The sequence below is a fragment of the Podarcis vaucheri genome, assembly GCF_965113315.1.
Source record: "Podarcis vaucheri genome assembly, chromosome: 13".
Classification (NCBI taxonomy): Eukaryota; Metazoa; Chordata; class Lepidosauria; order Squamata; family Lacertidae; genus Podarcis; species Podarcis vaucheri.
This window is the reverse complement of record NC_138751.1, coordinates 31,158,617-31,179,853: the sequence shown is the minus strand read 5'-3', so window position 1 is coordinate 31,179,853 and position 21,237 is coordinate 31,158,617. Positions and strand designations below refer to the sequence as shown.

The window sequence follows — 21,237 nt, the reverse complement described above, 5'->3', positions numbered from 1 at the left end:
ATGAACTTGAGATCGGGAAAATGAGAAACTGAAATTAATGTACTTTCCAATCCTTAATGGTAAAGCAAGACATTTTAAGGTTTTGGCCTGAGCAAGGTTGGTGGAAGCGCCTTTACTTATTTATCTTCTATACTGCGTTTCACTTGAGAATCGCAAGGTAGTTTACTATAGAAAAATAATAAAAACACACAGTAACAAACAAAACAATAACCTCCCCCAGTTTAAAAGGTCATATATTGTTTAATTAGCCCAAGCCCTGGAAGAAGAGGCATGTTTTTGCCTGGCACCTAAAGATAAGTAATGAAGGTGCCAGGCAAGCCTTCCTGGGGAGAGCATTCCACAAGTGGGGAGCCACTGCAGAAAAGACCTGTTCTCATGTTCCCACCCTCTGGACCTTCTATTGACAGGGCACACCAAAAGTGCCTTAGATTATGATCACAGGCTCCAGACTGGTTCATATGGGAAGAGGTGGCTCCTTGAGGTATTGTGATCCTGAGCCATTTAAGGCTTTATAGGTCAAAACCAGCCATTTGAATTGGGCCCAGAAACTGATTGGCAGCCAGTGCAGTTGGGCCAAGATTGGTGTTAGATGCTCAAACCATCTTGTCCTGGTGAGCAACCTGGCTGCTGAATTTTGCACTAGCTGAAGTTCCTGAAACATCTTTAAATGTAGCCCCATGTATAACACACTGCAGTAATCTAGCCTAGAGGTTAGCAGAGCATAGACAACAGAAGTTGTCCCTGACCAAATAGGGGCACAGCTGTGCCACCAGCTGAAGCTGATGGAAAGCACTCTGAAACAGCCAGGCTATGTGAGCCTCAACTATCTGACTTTTAGAAAACGTCTGAAGGCAACCCTGTTTAGGGAAATTTTTAATGTTTGATGTTTTATATTGTTTTTAATATTCTGTTGGGACCCGCCCAGAGTGGCTGGGGAGGCCCGGCCAGATGGGCGCTGTATAAGTAACAAATTATTATTATTATTATTATTATTATTATTATTATTATTATTATTATTATTATTATTATTATCAGCAATGGATCCAGCAGTACCCCCAAGGTAGTGAAATGTCTTTGGCCAGCATTGATTCCATCTCATAATATGGACAACAAAAGGGTTTCCCCCCCAATTGCTTCAAGGAACTCCCGTTTCCTCTCCTTAAGAAAAACAAGGCAAACTTTTGATGATTCTGTACAACTTTAATAACATCTGGTGTGGCAACCTTGTTTAAAACGAGCAGTTGATGTGTGAAGAAACTGCCTATTTGGTGGGGTCATCTGGAGGCAAATTGCCAGTGGGACGAAGGAGAAGCCAGCAGCAAACCTGCGAGAAGACAAATCAGCCCTCCTTCCCCATGGTGACACCCTTAGCAAAAGGTATAAATCGAGACCTGCAGGATAACCGCGGCACACTCTGACTGAGTGTCAAACCTTGAGCGCTGGCTTCTGCTTTGGGTTGGAGCTCCAAGTTGCTCTCGCTATGAGAAGCAGCACCGTGCACAGTCCAGTAATTGTGGGAAGAAATAGCGCAAGTGTTGGCTCGAATGGGAGGTCCAGGTTTTCCTCTGTCTCTTCCAGCTATCACACCTCTTGTGGGCTCGGTAGTGCCAGAGGCAATTCCTCCCGCTTTGAAGGTCGTTCCACCCATGACTATGGAATTGGCCAAAGCAACTTTCTGAGCAGCGGTTGTCATGGTACATTTATCAGGGGTGACCATAGGAGGAGAATGAGTACAGGTAGCTGCCCCAGTGGTAACCATGGCGGTTATCCTCCATTTGGATATGGGTATGGGCTAGCTGAAGTCAGGTCCGATGGAGCTGGCAATGGAGTTGGCGGGACGGGTGGTGATCCCGAAGCTTGCGGCATTGTCTTTTCTTCTACTGACGGAAAGGCGGTCATGCAGGGCCTCAATGACCGCTTGGCCAGTTATATAGACCAAGTGCGATGCCTGGAGGCTGAAAATGCTGAGCTTCAGTCCAAGATCAGTGATTTCCATGCCAAGAACAGGTTGGCTGGTGAACTGAAGGACTACAGCCACTATTACCAGCAGATTGAGAAGCTTCAAAACCAGGTAGGAATGTCATCTCTCAGGAACACTCAAAGCATTCCTGGTGGCCTGGTTTACATGACATGATAAGCCCAGCGATGGCTTGCTGGGGTCATGTGGATGTGTTGACTTGGAGAGGGACTTGGAGCCTCTTTGCTTCTCCACAGTCATTTGTGGTGCTGTGCTGAGCTAAGCCAAGGATTGACTTAGCACAGGCATAGGCAAACTCCGGCCCTCCAGATGTTTGGGACTACAATTCCCATCATCCCTGACCACTGGTCCTGTTAGCTAGGGATGATGAGAGTTGTAGTCCCAAACATCTGGAAGGCCGTAGTTTGCCTATGCCTGACTTAGCATGTTGTACAAACAGGGACTTGTGGCTAAGCTCCTTTCCTCACCAGGGATGGCCAAATCTGTCAAGTTCAGTTACCTCTGTTTCTCATTTTCCCAGTCTTAATCTCAGTTCTTCACATTTCCATATTGGTCTGTGATTTAAATAAATAAATAAAACGCCCTTTTGAAAACTGAGCAGCATTTTTATGTGAATTTCTCCCAATATACACGTTTGTGTGTGTTATTCTGTCAAATACACACATTTATGTAAAGCAATTTCTCTGAAAATAATGCTTTTCAGTATGTTGTTTTTAGCAATATATGCATTTCTGTGGACACCTCACCCCAGTGTATGCATTTTAAGACCCATCACTTGGCTGGAAAACTGTACTGCAAAGTTCAGAGAGCTGCGAATTTTGAAGGACAGCTGTGCTTTGGTTCTTGTGCGGAAATGAGGTAGCCTTGGCTTAAAAAGGGAACGTAAATAACTTGCTGCCCCAAAGATTTATTCTTGGCTACAGCTTGTGGTTGGTGAGGACAGTTCTTAACCATGAATACTGGTCCGGATTGAAGGCTAAGCCAAACCATGGCTTAGCCCAGTATGGCATGAGAGCAAAAAGGACTGGGGAGGAACAAAATGGTTGTTAGCGGCTCTGGGGAAGCCCACCCCTTCTTGCTATCCCGATTGGCTTACCACTGTTGTGTGAACCAGGCCAGTGTGTGCATTGTAGTTCTTGTGTTGTAGGCAAAGAAAGCCATCTACCCAAATCAGCTTTTTCATCATTCAGCTCTGGACTTCATTCTTTGGTCTTTGTATAGATCAGGAAAAATTAACAAATTCCATTTCTCTCTCCCATCCCACCCCAGATTGTATGTACAACGGTAGAGAACAACAGCATAATTATCAAGATTGACAACAATCACCTGAACGTTGAAGACATGAAGCACAAGTGAGTTATGCATCGCTCTGAACGTCTCTTGCCTTTTGAGCCTGAAATCTTTGTGTCACTGTTAAATTCATATTTGCAGAAAACTTGGATTAGGTTGGGGAAGATGGCTGGAATGGGTGTATAAACAGGGGAGGTGTGCAGATGTCTCCAAGACTTTAGACATCACACTAATTTATGTACTTCTGTGCACACTTTACCCAGTCACATGCATTTTTGTACAACCTCCTCAGTTGGAGAACTGTGCTGCAAAATTAAATGTGACTTTTGAAGGATGGCTGTGTTTTGGTTCATGTATTGCTTCTGAACGTGCAAATTTTGAAGGGCCACTGTGTTCCAATCCCTGTTTTGTTTTAGAAAGTGCCGATGGTGCAAGCTCGCTTTAAATGAGCAACGAGTTAATCTTCTCTCCCATTCCTGCTCTGGAGAAGGGTTTTTATTGGGACTGAGGCAGCGGCAGAAAGACGTGAACCCTCTCCTCCTCCACCCCTGTCCCGAGACTGCTCAGGTTCACCCACCATTACACTGCTATTTATGTAATAAGAAATGCATGTAAATTGCATTAATGCAATTAGAGTTGCATCTAGTTTGGCCCTTGCTAAACAAGAGACCCAGGCCTGCTAACTTTGTCAGTAGCCACAGCTCTTTTGCAATGTCTCCTTTAATTTAATTTGATGTTAAGAAACTCAGAGGAGGAGCACTAGCTGGGACAGAACATAAGGATCCCAAATTGCTTTTATCGTTCAAATCATACTAAAGCCAGCCTTTAGTCATTTCCATTTATGGCAAACACCTACCAATTTTAGCGTGCCATGAATGAATCAGGGCTGGGCTTATCATGAAATGCATAAAGCTAATTTGTTCATTCTAGAATGGGAATCTTTTCCCATCCTATTTTATTTGTACCCTGCCCATCTGACTGTGTTGCCCCAGCCACTCTGGGCGGCTTCCAGCATATACAGAAACATAATAAAACATCAAACATTAAAAACCTTCCTATATACGGCTGCCTTCAGATGTCTTCTAAAGTCTGTATAGTTACTTCTTGACATCTGATGGGAGAGCGTTCCACAGGGTGGGCGCCACTACCAAGAAGGCCCTCTGCCTGGTTCCCTGTAACCTCACTTGTTGCAGTGAGGGAACCACCAGAAGGCCCTCGGAGCGGGACCTCAGCGTCCGGGTTGAGTGATGGGGGTGGAGATGCTCTTTCAGGTATACATGGTTGAGGCTGTTTAGGGAGTTAAGAATCTAGTTTCTCCCAGAGAGCCAGTGTGGTGTAGTGGTTAAGAGCGGTAGTCTCATAATCTGGGGAACCGGGTTCGTGTCTCTGCTCCTCCACATGCAGCTGCTGGGTGACCTTGGGCCAGTCACACTTCTCTGAAGTCTCTCAGCCCCACTCACCTCACAGAGTGTTTGTTGTGGGGGAGGAAGGGAAAGGAGAATGTTAGCCGCTTTGAGACTCCTTAGGGTGGTGATAAAGCGGGGTATCAAATCCAAACTACTACTACTACTACTACTACTACTATTCTTCTTCTTCTTCTTCTTCTTCTTCTTCTTCTTCTTCTTCTTCTTCTTCTTCTTCTTCTTCTTCTTCTTCTTCTTCTTCCCATGCTCTGCACACAGTCTTCTCATGGGCAACTGGTGGGCCACTGTGAGAACAGGATGCTGGACTTAGATGGGCCACTGGCCTGATCTAGCAAGAGCTCTTATGTTCTTACTGTGTCTCATTAAACCTATAGCTCCAGCATAAAGCAGTGGAGCGTTTCTGTGGGTTTACCTGAAGTACTTCTGTCAGGTGCACAGATTCTGAAGGCCTGTAAAAACAACAACCCCAGCTTGCTAAGAAGGCCCAGCTAACCCCATATCTCATAATTCTCCACCAGAAGACGTATGAGTTTTTATTTAGCCGGGTCTTGTGTCAAATTGTCATTTTACTGGCCTTACTTTGGTGTTTTATTGTGTTTTCATAATATTTGATCATCTGTGTTGTTATTGTTGTTAGCCCCCTTGAGCATCGTTTGGTGGAAATGCAAATAACAAATAAGAAACCAACACATTTAAAAAATAATAATACTGTTCCCCCGATGTCTAGTTGGAACACAGGTGGTGCTGTGGTCTAAACCACAGAACCTAGGGCTTGCCAATCCGAAGGTCGGCGATTCGAATCCCTGTGACGGGGTGAGCTCCCGTTGCTCGGTCCCTACTCGGTCCCTGCCAACCTAGCAGTTTGAAAGCACGTCAAAGTGCAAGTAGATAAATAGGTACCGCTCCGGCGGGAAGGTAAACGGCGTTTCTGTGCACTGCTCTGGTTCGCCAGAAGCGGCTTAGTCATGCTGGCCACATGACCCGGAAGCTGTCTGTGGAGAAACACCGCCTATAGATCGAGATGAGCGCCGCAATCCCAGAGTTGTCCGCGACTGGACCTAATGGTCAGGGGTACCTTTACCTGATGTCTAGCCTCTGAGTCAGTTGCTGCATTTGAGCATGCTCATACTCAGTAGTGTTAAAATGGGGAAGGTCTCTTGAGTTTAATTTTTAAGCGACTGCACTGGCCCTGCAGAAATAAGCAGGGTTACTAAATACCGTATTTTTTGCTCTATAAGACTCACTTTTTCCCTCCTAAAAAGTAAGGGGAAATGTGTGCGCGTCTTATGGAGTGAATGCAGGCTGTGCAGCTATCCCAGAAGCCAGAACAGCAAGAGGGATTGCTGCTTTCAGTGCGCAGCGATCCCTCTTGCTGTGCTGGCTTGTGAGATTCAGAATATTTTTTTTCTTGTTTTCCTCCTCCAAAAACTAGGTGCGTCTTGTGGTCTGGTGTGTCTTATAGAGTGAAAAATATGGTAAATAGAGTGCAGCTAAGTCTCAGAGCCCTTTCTTTTTTGTCAATATAGGCTTGATACTGAGTGTGGCCTTTGTGAGAATGTGGAGGCTGACATTAATGGCTTATACCCTATTTTGGATCAACTGGCCAGCTGTAAGACTGACATGGAAGCTGAACTGGAGTCACTGCAAGAAGAACTGTCTGGTCTCAAAAAGAACCACGAAGAGGTACATGGTTGGCTCAACAAAATAAGAGCCCCTCGTTTTCATAAAAACAACGCATGCATGAACTGCGTACATTATACAAAAAATTGGCACAAGCCACTTTTTGACACAAAGTGCCCCCAAACAGATTACATTCATGATTTCAAACACACACACAAATTCAAAGAGGATTGGGCAAATTCATAGAGGAGAGGGCTATCCATGGTAACTAGCCATAAGGTCTATTCTCTTTCTCCATGTAGTAAGTTATGCTTCTGAATACCAGTTGCTGGAAACTGCAGGAGAGGAGAGTTCTCTTGTGCTCTGGTCCAGCCATCTGATTGGCCACTGTGAGAACAGGATGCTGGACTAGATGGGACAATGGCAGGCTTTTCTTATGTCGTTCTACAGGAAAGGTTGAACAGTTGATGCAGCCAGCCCTTTTATAATACAACAGCAAAGGCATGGTTCTCATCAAAGTTCTCTTTGCAGGAATTAATCTCTTTGCAAAAACTTTGTTCAAGTGATGTCAACCTGGAAATCAGTGCCTGCCCCAGTCGAGATCTGAAGAAAATCCTGGAGGAGATAAGATGCAAGTACGAAGCGACGATCGACTCAAACCGCAAGGAGGTTGCAGAGTGGTATGAAGGCAAGGTAAATGAATCTGGCCCCTGTTAGAGAGCAAAACTTTAAAAGAAGAAGAAGTCTGATGGGAAAAGGGCAGGGGCTGCAGGAGTCTCCAGAGTGATGCTGGTGGTACGATGCACTGCGTTGTTTTGTTATTCACTACTTTTACACCCACACCTTCCCCCCAAGACCATGTGTGGTTCCTCCCACCTCCTCCATTGCATCCTCACAACAAGCCTGTGAGGTAGATTAGGCTGGGAGATGGTAACCCAGCAAGCTTCATGACCTTGCATGGAGATTGGAACCCAGGTCTCGCCACTGCTCTTCCCTTTGGCTAATCAAAGAAGTAGGAAGAATGCCGTGCAGCAGTATATCCAAAAGTGCAATGTTATTCAGGTTGCAATAACTATAGCCTTAAAAAAAAAAAAGGGGGGGGAATCAAAGCATATACAATCCTGGCTCAGCATCTCTAAAATAGAAAAGAATGTGCTCTTTCCTTTCCTTTTGTTCTGCCAAAGCCAATGTTCCACTCCCCCGCCCCGCATACCGAATAGTGCCTAAAACCTCTGAAAATGCTGATGTTTCAGTCAATCTGTGTTTCAGCTGGAGGAAGTGAACCAGGAAATCTGCACCACTAGCAAGGAAGCTGAGGATGGCAACCATAAGGCCACTGAGCTGAAACGTCAGCTGCAGGCCTTAGAGATTGATCTCCAAGCCCAGCGCAATCGGGTAAGGAGAGCGACTGCGGGATGCATCTTATTGCTCTATCCTTTTTGCGGCTCAGAGCAACTCACATGGTGGAGTCACGGTGGGTCTTCCATCCTGGGACTAATCATGTCCACAAATCCCTTGGTTTCAATCATGCCATGCCATGGGGTCCTCTCCAGATATTTAGTGGGTACAGATGCTTGGGTGCACAAGGTGAGAGCGCTCAGTTAACTTAGGTCCAGTAGTGGTTGGTGGGGCAGGACAAAGCAGAGTGGCATTGGAACACTGTTGCAATCATTAATACATAAAATAATTATCTCAGTGATCGAGCTGGGATATAAGGTTTCAGACAGTCCCTAAGCTACTCTAGGTTGTTCAGGGCTTTGTAGATTAATGGAAGAGACTTTGAACCTGGCTTGATACTAGATGAGGCTTCAGCAAAGGTGTCACATGAGGTAAAAAAGGGGTAAAGGTAAAGGACCCCTGGACAGTTAAGTCCAGTCAAAGGCAACTATGGGGTTGCACCACTCATCTTGCTTTTCAGGCTGAGGGAGCTGGCGTTTGTCCACAGACGGCTTTCCTGGTCGCATGGCCAGCATGACTAAACCACTTCTGTTGCAACGGAGCACCGTGATAGGTCCAGAGCGCACGGAAATGCCAGTGTGGTGTAGTGGTTAAGAGCGGTAGTCACGTAATCTGGGAAACCGGGTTCGTGTCTCCGCTCCTCCACATGCAGCTGCTGGGTGACCTTGGGCCAGTCACACTTCTGTGACTGTCACACTTCTGTGAAGTCTCTCAGCCCCACTCACCTCACAGAGTGTTTGATGTGGGGGAGGAGAGAAAGGAGAATGTTAGCCGCTTTGAGACTCCTGAAGGGGAGTGAAAGGCGGGATATCAAATCCAAACTCCTCCTCCTCCTCCTCCTCCTCCTCTTCTTCTTCTTCTTCTTTACCTTCCCACCACAGCGGTAGCTATTTATCTAGTTGCACTGGTGTGCTTTTGAACTGCTAGGTTGGCAGGATCTGGGACAGAGCAACAGGAGCTCACCCCGTCGCAGGTGTTCAAACCGCCAACCTTCTGATTGGCAAGCCCAAGAGGCTCGTGGTTTAGACCACAGCGCCACCCGCACCCCCCCCCCCATGTTGTAGGCCACATTGAGCATCATTGGCAGTCTGTTCCTCAGCAACTGGCATTCAGAGGAATAGCACCCTGATCCTGGGGGTAGTATACAGACATCATGGTTAGTAGCCATTGATAGGCTTGTTTGATTTATGTTCACCTATGTACTTTCTCTCTGGTTTCTGTGTAGCTTCTGGTTCCAAAAGCTTTTCATTCATGCCCACACATTTAAGGCACTTAGGATGCTGCCTCTTGTTCCCTCCTCACCCCTTTAGAGAGACACACTGCAAGTGTCCTTGGCTGAAGGAGAACATCGCTACAATGCTCAACTAGCTGAAATACAGGATCGCATCTCCTGCATGGAGCAGCAGCTGGCAGAGCTGCGCTTGGAAATGGAGGGCCAGGACCGGGAATACAAAGAGCTCCTGGATGTTAAGAACCGGTTGGAGCAAGAGATCCAGACATACCGCAGCCTGCTAGAAAATGTGCCAGGCGAAGTACATGCCACACCATGAAAGAACAGCCTAATTTCTTATCCCCTACCATTTCCGTTGCATGGCTAGATTGGGACTAAGGTTAATTTCCAGCAAAGGCCAACTATGTTGAAATACCCACATCTTAATTCTTGGTTTCAGTTTTTAATGGCTTCCGGTCACTTCTACTTCTGAATAAGGCTGAGCTGAAAGAGGGGGAGATTTCTGCAAACATGGAAAAACTCCTTTTGGTAACCTGCAGGGGACTGCAGTGAAAGGGGGAGAAAGTGTTCAGGAAGCATTGCTCTGTGTCAGCCTTCTGTTGAAGTGATCATCTTTCTGCATTATTTTTTTTTTGCTTCTGGCACCTATTCTGCTAATCCACACAACTTGCTCATTTTGTTGTTTAATCAACCCACTTGTTTCTAATAAAGGCTAATAAAGGCTTTGCCGGTTGCAACTGAACCTGAACAGCAGCTTCGTCAATTCTGACTGTGTGATGGTGACAGTCATATGAGAAACCACATTTAAGAGGCATCACAAAATGACAGGTTGCGTTCACCCTACACTTTGGATGTCCCCATAAAACTGCCTTAGACAAGACTAGTTCCAACGTGTCATTCTCATGAATAACAAACCATTACGGTTAATGATAATAATACAGATGGTCTTTGAGAAGGACAACAGGTGCAGATGACTGAGGCCTCACTTCTCTGCTGTCATCTGCCAGGCAGGTCAACACTAAACCCATCACCATCCCAGCTTCTTTGTATGCCATGGTTCTTCCAAACAGACCTGCTGTGCACCAGGTAGACCCACCTGCAGGCATGACTTCCAAGTCCCCTTCGCTACCTAACAGGCAGCTGGTGGCCTTGAGACTCCAGCAACCACATTCAATCCCACCTCTGAGCTAAGTCTACACAGCAGTGTAGAACTGTTACAATTCTGGAGGTCATGCATTCAGTGGCTTAGTGTGGGGCGGGGCAGCCATGGCGATGGTCCGGGACACATTTTAGGGGTGCACATGGCTGTATCCAGCAGCTGCATTATTTGGATTTTGTAAACTTTTCTTTATTAGTGCCACTTCGCTTTGTACGATTCCTTGCAAATGAAAGAAAATATAATTTTGGTTACAAACAAGATTGTACAAAAACAAGATTGGGTGCAGGCCTGGCCAGGACATAGGCATCCTGACTGTGACAAAGGTGACCTGTGTGCTTGCTTGCTTGCTTGCTTGATTAACAGCTGTTGGGAACTTCAAGGTTCCCAACCTTATGGTCCCAACCCTCCTTATGGTCTTTGTACTGGACCTGGAGACTCCAATAGAGAGCATTCCATGTCAAGAAGGAGGGCAAGTGGGCACTCTATCAATTGACAGGTCAGGAGTTATATGGAGCAGGGCCTCGCACTTCCCAGACCTGCTCTCTTTTGGCCTGTATTTTGGAACTTTATAAATTAGGAAGACTTTGGAAGACTTTGCACCAGGGTTTACACCAGCATAATAGAGTTGGCTCGAAGCTACAAACATGAGTCTGACCAAACTGCGGGAGGCAGTGGAAGACAGGAGTGCCTGGCGTGCTCTGGTCCATGGGGTCACGAAGAGTCGGACACGACTAAACGGCTAAACAACAACAACAATAGAGTTGGCCAGGATGCCAGAAGGGCATCCATTATCTGCATAGCAGGGGGTGTTCAGCCGACAGTGCAAAGGCTGAGCTGAAGCATTCCCTGCTGGTTACCTGCTTTCAGCAATAGGGGGTCACTGTTTGGTAGTACCCGATTGGTGTCAGATTCTAGAGCTCCCTATTGGTGGCACTTAGGTAATTCACAAAATGCAGAGTCCATTCATAAAACACAGTGTTCATTCATAAAGCAGTAACATAAATCTCCATTGCTACATATTGGGTATGTATTTCAGCGGTTGACCGTACAAGTTTGTGGCTATGCTGTAGTGTAGTGCTTATGCGACTGTGAATAAAAGGTGGCTGGGCTCATTGTCTTGGGGTTTGAGGGGGGGGGGAGAGGTGACAAAACTGATTTCCAATAAATGCCCCCCTTTATTTCCATAACAATTCCTTGAGTCTGTACTCTGAATGGTGACACCAGGGACCTAGGAGGTGCAGGGCTTGTCAGTCCAACCCCTGCACAGTCTTATCAGGGCTGACTTTAAGGCAACTGGAGCAATTGGGTCAAATTGGGTCCTGCGGACCACTCCTAAGGTGCCCTCCACATCTACCTTTCTTTCACTTGCAAAATCCTAACCTTTAAAAGTCCACTGAAGAATGTGGAATGTCCAAGGGGGTGGGGAAGGGCTGGGACTCTGTGGAACAGGCAGAGTGAGGCCTTGAATGCCAAGACAAATGCTTTGAGATAACAGAATGTGCCTCTCAGTTGGAGAGGAGACCTCTGAAATTCTTCTGGAACTTTCCCCCTTTAACATTCAGGAAGAATGTGAAAACATTCCTATTTACCCAGACATTCAGTGGCTGAAGAACACCATTCCTGACAAACCCGATGAAAGAATGCTTTTAGGTGTAATTGCTAATATATATATATATATATATGCTTTCGTAGATTTTCACGGGTACAGGAATGCAGGTTTTGGTGTCTTCGGGTGTCTTCCCGTGTAAGAGTCGGGGTGTCTGTGCGACGTTTCGACGAGGTCTCACTCGTCATCTTCAGGCTGGTGCTTTCGGCTTCTTGTTACTGGAACAGAGCAGAATCTGGTGTTTGAGTTCCTATAAATACTGTTGAGGGGTGTGGTGTATAGCCTCCAACGTTCTGGGCAGAGAGGAAGTTCCTAGATTAGTGTGCCTCTTCTTCTTTTGTTCCTTAATTACTTGAGGGATATCTTGAGTGATTTCATGAGTGATATTCTGAATACCACTGGGTGGGTCATTAAGTGTAGATTAGTTGCTAAAGCTTTTGTGTCTTGACCTCTTGAGCTTGTGAAGAGTTTTTCTGAGAAGATGGCTGTGCTGCATTTAGTTGTGCTCTGGCTTGGCTTCGTGTATAGGGGCGAGCTGTGGTTTTGTGCCTTGTGCCAGCCAGATCTGTGTAGGGATTGCAGGGGGGTGCAGCATCCGGAGGTGCCACTATAGTTTGGCTACTGGATGGACAAATAAACTCCGTAGCCAAGACTCTCATCTCCAGAACCAAACGCCTGGCTGACAAAGACCACTTGACAACTGAGTTACAGAATCTCTCAAATGTGTTAATCGCCAATGGATACCAGAAAAACAGGGTTACGAAGCTAATCCAAAAAGAAACACCCCCCAAAAACCAAGACACAGAAGAAAACAATGGCATGGCCCTCCTTCCTTATATCAAGGGCACTACAGACAAAATCAGCAAAATCCTCCATAAACACAATATCAAAACAGCCTTCTGCACCAACCAAAAAATAGCCAATATCCTCAGAAACCCAAAAGACAAAATCCAGCTGGAAAACCAAGGGGTCTATGAAATACCCTGCAAAGTCTGCCCAGCCACGTACATTGGACAAACAAACAGACGAATAAATGCACGTATCGCAGAACACAAGAATGCCGTCAAAAAAGAAGAAAAAACTTCCTCTCTTTTCCAACACATGAAAGAAACAGGACACGAAATTAATTTTGCAGATTCCAAATTGCTCTTTAACACGGAACATCACCACAAGAGAATAATCATGGAAGCCATCGAGATAGAGAAACACCCTCACAACATGAACAAGCGTGACGACACGTCCCGCCTGCCAGACATCTGGAAATTAGCCCTCCCCACAAAAACCGACACCAGAACCAGAGGCACACAGAACGCCGTCACCAATCAACCACACCAGACCCAAACCCAGACCCTCTCCACAGACATATTACAGACTCCATCCAGTAGCCAAACTATAGTGGCACCTCCGGATGCTGCACCCCCCTGCAATCCCTACACAGATCTGGCTGGCACAAGGCACAAAACCACAGCTCGCCCCTATACACGAAGCCAAGCCAGAGCACAACTAAATGCAGCACAGCCATCTTCTCAGAAAAAGTCTTCACAAGCTCAAGAGGTCAAGACACAAAAGCTTTAGCAACTAATCTACACTTAATGACCCACCCAGTGGTATTCAGAATATCACTCATGAAATCACTCAAGATATCCCTCAAGTAATTAAGGAACAAAAGAAGAAGAGGCACACTAATCTAGGAACTTCCTCTCTGCCCAGAACGTTGGAGGCTATACACCACACCCCTCAACAGTATTTATAGGAACTCAAACACCAGATTCTGCTCTGTTCCAGTAACAAGAAGCCGAAAGCACCAGCCTGAAGATGACGAGTGAGACCTCGTCGAAACGTCGCACAGACACCCCGACTCTTACACGGGAAGACACCCGAAGACACCAAAACCTGCATATATATATATATATATATATATGGTTTTGGTGTCTTCGGGTGTCTTCCCGTGTAAGAGTCGGGGTGTCTGTGCGACGTTTCGACGAGGTCTCACTCGTCATCTTCAGGCTGGTGCTTTCGGCTTCTTGTTACTGGAACAGCTCTGTTCCAGTAACAAGAAGCCGAAAGCACCAGCCTGAAGATGACGAGTGAGACCTCGTCGAAACGTCGCACAGACACCCCGACTCTTACACGGGAAGACACCCGAAGACACCAAAACCTGCATTCCTGTACCCGTGAAAATCTACGAAAGCATATATATATATATATATATATATATATATATATATATATATATATATAGACTGTAACTGCTTTTAGTTTTTTCCATTGTAACTGTTTTTAGAAAGCTTTAAAACTTTTGGAGTGTTTTCATGGTGATTTTTTGTTTTGAAATTGGGTATCCATTTGCTACTTGAGGAGGAAGGTCAGGATATAATTCAGATGATGAAGATGTTCTGGGTCTATCCAGCACTAATTTAACCATGTGATAGTCTCATTTGGATATGGGATTATTTTTTTTAAATGAATCCACTGTGACACCAAGAAAAGGGGATGAATTAGAATAAGGGACGCCCTGTCAGCCAACATAATACAGTCAAATATATATTAAAGGCAACCCCATCATTAAAAAGGAAAAAAAAATTGCAGCACTAACATTTTCCAGGTTGTAGCTGCGCCTCCTGAAATGTAATGAATACATGAATTAAGTAAACATGTAATATAGAATTAAAATTTAATGCCTCTCTCTGTGTGTCTAACACGCAAACACAAATTAAAAGCCCACATTCATTATTTTTCCTATGTTAATTTCTTCCTCAACATTACTTCCCTAGCACATCAAAGACACGGAAAAAGTCTTCATCAGATGGTGCCTGCTAGGCATTATGTAAATCAAGCAAACTCATTATGACAGGCAACAATATTTTTTTAAAAAAAGCTTTGCATAGTCGCTGGTGGAAGCAAAGCATTTCTCAGGGAATGGAAGAACTTCTTGGATATTCTGTTCTCTTAGTGGGACTGGGTGTTTAGCCAGGCATGCCCATTTCTAGGATACAGTTGCACCTTGGCTTTTAAACAGCCTAGTTCTTGAACGTTTTGGTTCCCAAACGATCGAAACCCAGAAGTGAGTGTTCCGGTTTTCGGACGTTCTTTTGGAAGCCAAATGTCCGATGGGGCTTCTGTGGCTTCTGATTGGCTGCAGGACTTCCTGCAGCCAATCAGAAGCCACGTTTTGGTTTTCAAATGTTTTGGTAGTTGAACGGACTTCTGGAACGGATTCTGTTTGACTTCCAAGGTACTACTGCACTCCATTTGACACCCCCTTGGTTTTCTCCAACAATTAGCCAGCCTTCTGTGGCCATGGTTCTGCTTAGTTCTCAGAGGCTGCTTTTGTCCTCTTCTTGTTTCTTTTTCTACTTTTTTCTGACTTCCACAAACCTTGGGATTCATCCAAACCTGCTGCTATCTCCCTCTTGTGCATGGATTGTGGGGTTGTTGTTTTTTGGTTGTGCAGAATCCATACCCTATACAAATTACCAGCAGAGTCAAAGCACAAAGCAGAAATCAAAAGTGCACACAGCACACAAGTCAGGCAAGACGAGCCTAGCTGCAATTACATGTCAAGGCATAAGTCTATATGTAGAGTATTATTAAGGAATTAAGCCTTTAGTAGATTCTAGAACACATTAACCCATTTTGCAGATAGAGAACACTGAGAATGAAATTAGTCCTGAAAACAGTTAGTGAGTCTATGGCAGAGAATGCAAGGGCATGTATTCCCAGGTGTCAGAAAAGGTTATTTATGTATGTAACAACTGCGGCCCACATTTTGTTAGCCCAAAAATGGAAAGTGAGCAAGGTCCCAACTAAAGAGGATTGGCAACTTAAGTACAGTGGTGCCTTGGGTTACAGATGCTTCAGGTTAAAGACACTTTAGGTTACAGACTCTGCTAACCCAGAAATAGTACCTTGGGTTAAGAACTTTGCTTCAGGATGAGAACAGAAATCGCGCGGTGGCAGCGGGAGGCCCCATTAGCTAAAGTGGTACCTCAGGTTAAGAACAGTTTCAGGTTAAGAACGGACCTCCAGAATGAATTAAGTTCTTAACCCGAGGTACCACATTAGCCAAAAATGTTCATGGATGCAGCAAACTAACCTCTTACAGCAGCCTTGTGTTATTACACGATTGCCTGGTCACCATAGTCAGTGCAGTTGGGCCAGGATTGGTGCTATTTGCCCTGGCTGTTTTGCCCTGGTGAGCAGCCTAGCCACTGAATTCTGCACCAGTTACAGCTTCAAAACTGTCTTCAAAGGCAGCCCCTTGTACAGTGGTACCTCGGGTTACATACGCTTCAGGTTACATATGCTTTAGGTTACAGACTCCACTAACTCAGAAATAATACCTCGGGTTAAGAACTTTGCTTCAGGATGAGAACACATATCATGTGGCGGCAGTGCGGCAGCAGCGGGAGGCCCCATTAGCTAAAGTGGGGCTTCAGGTTAAGAACAGACTCCGGAACGAATTAAGTACGTAACCAGAGGTACCACTGTATAACGAATTGAGGTAATTTTGCCTAGAGGTCACCAGAGCACAGAAGCAGAAGATGTCCTGATTGGGGCATAACTGGGCCACCCGCTGAAGCTGATAGAAGGCACTTCATACCACTGAAGATGCTTGAGCAGAAATGGACCCAGAGGTTGCGTTGTGTAGGTGAAGTGGTTTGTTGCAGACAGTTTGTTACGCAATTCCATCACGGATGCAACACAGTGCAATCAAAACAAAACAAAACAAAACATTATGCTAACACCTGTCCTCTTGCACAGCCACTCCCCTAAACCAATTAGGATTCCCTGAGTCTTCCCTCCTTGCCCAGAGGACCTTTTCATCCATGATTTCAATTTTGGAGATATTTGCTGAGCTTGTACTTGGGGACTGACTTGAGTGCTGTCCTGGGGGGAAGGATGAGGAACTGTCTGCAGAGCTGAGTTTCTATAGGGACCAGCGGTACACCCCGGGGCGGACTGCTCTCAAACCACCAAATCATTTACGGTGCTGTTGCCAACCAAGCTTGTAAAACAGGGATTGAAGAACCTTAAGACTTAAATGGGGATTAAGTATTCTCCTAAAATGTCAAAGAGGAATCGAGGAAACCTAATCCTTTTGCTGGATTTGTGGCAGCAAATCCACAAGCTCAGACGTGGTCTGTGTTGCACCACTTGTCCCTGTCAAGTAGGGCCGGCCCACCCATGAGGCAAGGTGGGGCAACAGCCTTGGGTGGCAGAATTCACAGGGGCAGCCGATCTGGCCTCCAAGGAAAGCATCGCTCACTGCTACCGCCGCTGTCGTAGTGGCAGCAATGGCTGTGACACACTGCTTGGAGGCTGGATCTGCTGTTTTCTTGGCAGCCCTCAACAATGCTGTCTCTACAGTGGTCTCTTGGTGAGTAGGATGAGCTGCTGGTCTTGTCCCATCCCTAGGAAGGAAATGGTGGGGTCTCCTGGGTTCTGCACCTGCTCAGCATGTTTCAGAACAGACTCTTCCCTCCTGCAATGTCCTTTGATTTTCAGGGCAACCGTCAGCTAAGTTTGCTTTGATTCCACCCCCTTGTACTAAGTGTAGATCTTCCTTTCTCCCTTTCCAGTGGTGTAGCCAGTGTGGTGTAGTGGTTAAGAGCGGTAGACTCGTAATCTGGTGAACCAGGTTCGATTCCCCGCTCCTCCACATGCAGCTGCTGGGTGACCTTGGGCCGGCCACACTTCTCTGAAGTCTCTCAGTCCCACACACCTCACAGAGTGTTTGTTGTGGGGGAGGAAGGGAAAGGAGAATGTTAGCCACTTTGAGACTCCTTCAGGTAGTGATAAAGTGGGGTATCAAATCCAAATTCTTCTTCTTCTTCTCCCCCCCCCAATGTGGATCTTCACTCATCTCTTCTTCCCTGCTGGGGTGGGAATCATTTTGTGGTTTGCCTCAGGTGCCAAAATGTCTCGGCCTGGCCTTGCTGGTGCTGAGTTACAGACCCAACTAGAGGCCATGACTCCTGACTACACTTTCCCGAACTGAGGGTTGAGCTCTCTGTTTAGAGTCCCTCATCTTCCCTTCACTGCCTCTGCCTACTCCTGCACTTCTCGCCTTGAGGGTTATCCCAGTCTTGCTTTGAATAAGGTGTTGAGTCTTAGAGAGGCTGCCCATAGCCTCAGCCTGGTCTTTATACAAGATTGCAATCATGGCTCAAAACACAATCTTGGATTTGATGGTTTTCCAGGTTATAGAGATTAGCAATAAGAGTGATTAGCAGAAAGTGTGCGTTAAAAAAAATAATGCGCTCCTGAAAACAGCATGCAGATTCCCCACCTATCACATTTGGCCTGCAAGAGTAGGAGATGGGAGGATCTGGTGATCAGGTTCCTCGCCTCTGCTGTAGAGGCAAAGCACACTTTAGTGGAGAGACTAAGCCACAGCTGTGGAGCCACCACCAAAAAGGATCTTCCATGGAGCCTTGCATTGTGCACCTCATTCAGAGGAGACCCTCAACTGCTGTCTTGAATGAATGGACAAGTTGACACAGGAGAATGTGGTTTCTCAGATATCTCAAGCGTTCAAACACCACCTGGCGGCTGCTAGAATTGCTCTGCTGACTGTGGGAAAAGAAGTCTTGAACAGCTACGTTAAATCCTGTTTTCTCAGTGGAAGATTTAGAACCTCAAAGCCAAAGTGAGAGCATTTGGGTCGAAATTAAGGGAGAGAAGAATAACAGTGACCTCATTGTGGGAGTTTACTATAGATCCCCAAGCCAAACGGAGGACATAGATGATGCCTTCCTGGAACAGATGGCCAAGCATGCAAAAGGAAGGGAGATAGTAGTAATGGGGGACTTCAATTACCCAGATATTTGTTGGATGTCAAACTCAGCCAAGAGCATAAGGTCAAACAGATTCCTCACTGGCCTTGCAGACAACTTCATTGTCCAGAAAGTGGGAAAAGCAACAAGAGGAACAGCCATTTTAGATCTGACCTGGTTAGTGGGGTGGAAGGGACAAGACTATAGTGCATGTCCTCAGCAGACTTTTTGCTCATGACAAAACTTACTTTTTACTCATGACAAAACCAAGAACGACTATCAGTTTGGCTAGATAGGCAAGCTTTTCTCCTGCCAACCATGGACATTCTTCTTAAGGGAGACCCCACACCACCTTGACAACCGCTAAATTCTCTCTCCCGGCATTGCGGATTTGTCCTCTGCTGGATCAGTTGCTGGTGCTTCATCATGAGAAAGAAGCGCCTCGCAGCAGCCTGTTTTCTTTCGCCAACACAGCTTTTCCATGGCGCCACATGTGATGCCACGTTTGTAATAAGGAGGTGCAACAGAAGGTCCCCTAAAGGGCTCGAGAGTTGCATTAGGCCCAACTCAAAAGCCAATTACTGTTAATAGCTGCTTTCTGCCCTTACTGGAAAAGGAAGAGTGCCCTTTCTGCGTGCTGGGGAGGAGGAAAAAAGTGCTCTGAGATATGCTTTAAGGGGTACATTTGAGCCAAAGCTCACACCACTTTGGGCGTGCTTTCAGTGCTGGGAACCTCCTTGGAGTGCAGGTGCAGATCTCTGAGATTCCATGAATGTTTCAGGTGATTGCTGTCCAGCTGAGATGGGATAGGCAGATTCTCCTTCTTTCAACTGAACCTTACACCCGCTTTACACATTATGTTTTCCGGATCAACACCTATTAAGTGTTAAGTGCACACCTAAATACATGTGAGGGGAGCAGTCGATGTCATGCTAATTGATTGAATGCAATCTACATACAGTCATACCTCGGGTTACAGACGCTTCAGCTTGTGCATTTTTGGGTTGCACACCGCACTGAAACCAGAAGTACTGGAACAGGTTACTTCCGGGTTTCAGCGCTTGCAGTACTAAAAGTACTAAATCGCACAGAAGTACTAATTCGCGCTTTGTGCATGCGCAGAAGCATCAAATCGCAACCCATGCATGAGCAGATGCGGCACTGCAGGTTGCGAACGTGCCTCCTGCAACCTGAGAATCCACTGTATAAGTTTTTGTTGTTGCAGAAACACAATAACATAACAAGAGGCTGCTGGATCAGGCCACTGGCCCATCTTGTCCAAGATCCTGTTCTCACAGTGGCCAACCAGATGACTATGGGAAACCCACAAGCATAATTTGAGCACTGTCCCCTTCTGTGGTTTCTAGCACAGTTGCTGTCTCCAACTATGGAGGTAGAGCATAGCCATCATAGCTATCGGTAGCCATGGGAGTGACTTTCATAGTTTAACTATGTGCTGAGTGGAGAAGTACTTTCTTTTATATAATCATGGGAAGCCAGAATGACTTTGGTGGGGATTGGATGGGAGAGTTTTTGAGTGTTTTCTGCAAGACGTCCTTGATGCAATCATAGTGCAATAGCGGTAGATTTATACTGGACTGTCCACACACCATTCCACTTTATTGGATATTCAGCAGTGCTTCCCCATTGTTATTGCATTATTGTTGCTTGGAGATATAGACTCTTGAACTGTGGTGCCACAGAATAAGAAACTGTAGCATTTGTGGTATAAAAAGTGACAGGATTCCAGCAGGACATTACAGGACGTTCACAGAATGGAAATGAAGCAGTATGTCTGCTCTGAAACTTTTGCAGGCAGAAACAGCATTGAAAGTGGGATTGTCTATAACTGCCCCGATACCACCATGAGCACAGATAATCATCATCGCAAAGGAAACTAAGCATCTAGAACAGGGGTCAGCAACCTTTTTCAGCCGTGGGCCAGTCCACCATCCCTCAGACCATGTGGTGAGCCGGACTACATTGTGGGGAAAAAATGAACGAATTCCTATGCCCCACAAATAACCCAGAGATGCATTTTCAATAAAAGGACACATTCTACTCATGTGAAAACATGCTGATTCCCAGGCCGTCCACAGTATGGATTGAGAAGGCGATTGGGCCGCATCCGGCCCATGGGCCCAAGGTTGCCTACCCCTGCTCTAGAAGTTAGCAGTGGAATATATCTTCTTGGCTCATTTTTGCCACTGAAGCAACAACATAAACATAATGCTTGATGGTGGATGCTTGTTTTTGTGGGTTGGAGACAGGGGAGAACCGAGGCTGAAATGGCTTTTTTGCACGGATTCCTGTGAAACCCACAGGGCTTCCTAAATTTGGCATTTCATAATCAGAGCTTTTAAAAAGGCTGAAGTTCACATCTTCCAAGCTAGGCTGGAACATCGAGACAAACTGGAGTATCGCTCATACTGAACGCTGGCTGGCACCAAACCCGAAAGCTTCAAATGTGAATTGTAGATTCTGAACTTCAGCTTCCTTTATCTGAACATCTGAACAACTGTGAATATGAATGAGAATTTTCCCCCACGGCATCACATTAATGTGTCTTTCAAGAAGCTCCAGATGTTTTCATACTGTCATTGCTTGGTTATGTAATACAGCCTCCTGGAACAGAGAGAATGGGACATATCCCAAATATGTTATGGATTGTCAGATTTATTTATTTTTTAAA

The 21,237-nt window shown here is 45.8% G+C and overlaps 1 protein-coding gene across 1 annotated transcript; it reads left to right on the top strand.

The window, feature by feature from the left end:
• Positions 1-1,726: 1,726 nt before the first annotated feature.
• On the top strand, positions 1,727-9,743 carry LOC309516616 (keratin, type I cytoskeletal 19-like; the record flags this gene model as incomplete). The annotated part of the gene is made up of 6 exons (XM_082195376.1): positions 1,727-2,111; positions 3,216-3,330; positions 6,219-6,375; positions 6,790-7,005; positions 7,582-7,707; positions 9,081-9,743. The coding sequence occupies 6 exons, from the start codon at positions 1,727-1,729 to the stop codon at positions 9,318-9,320; spliced, it is 1,239 nt and encodes a 412-aa protein (XP_082051502.1). The 3' UTR covers positions 9,321-9,743.
• Between the last annotated feature and the right edge of the window lie 11,494 nt (positions 9,744-21,237).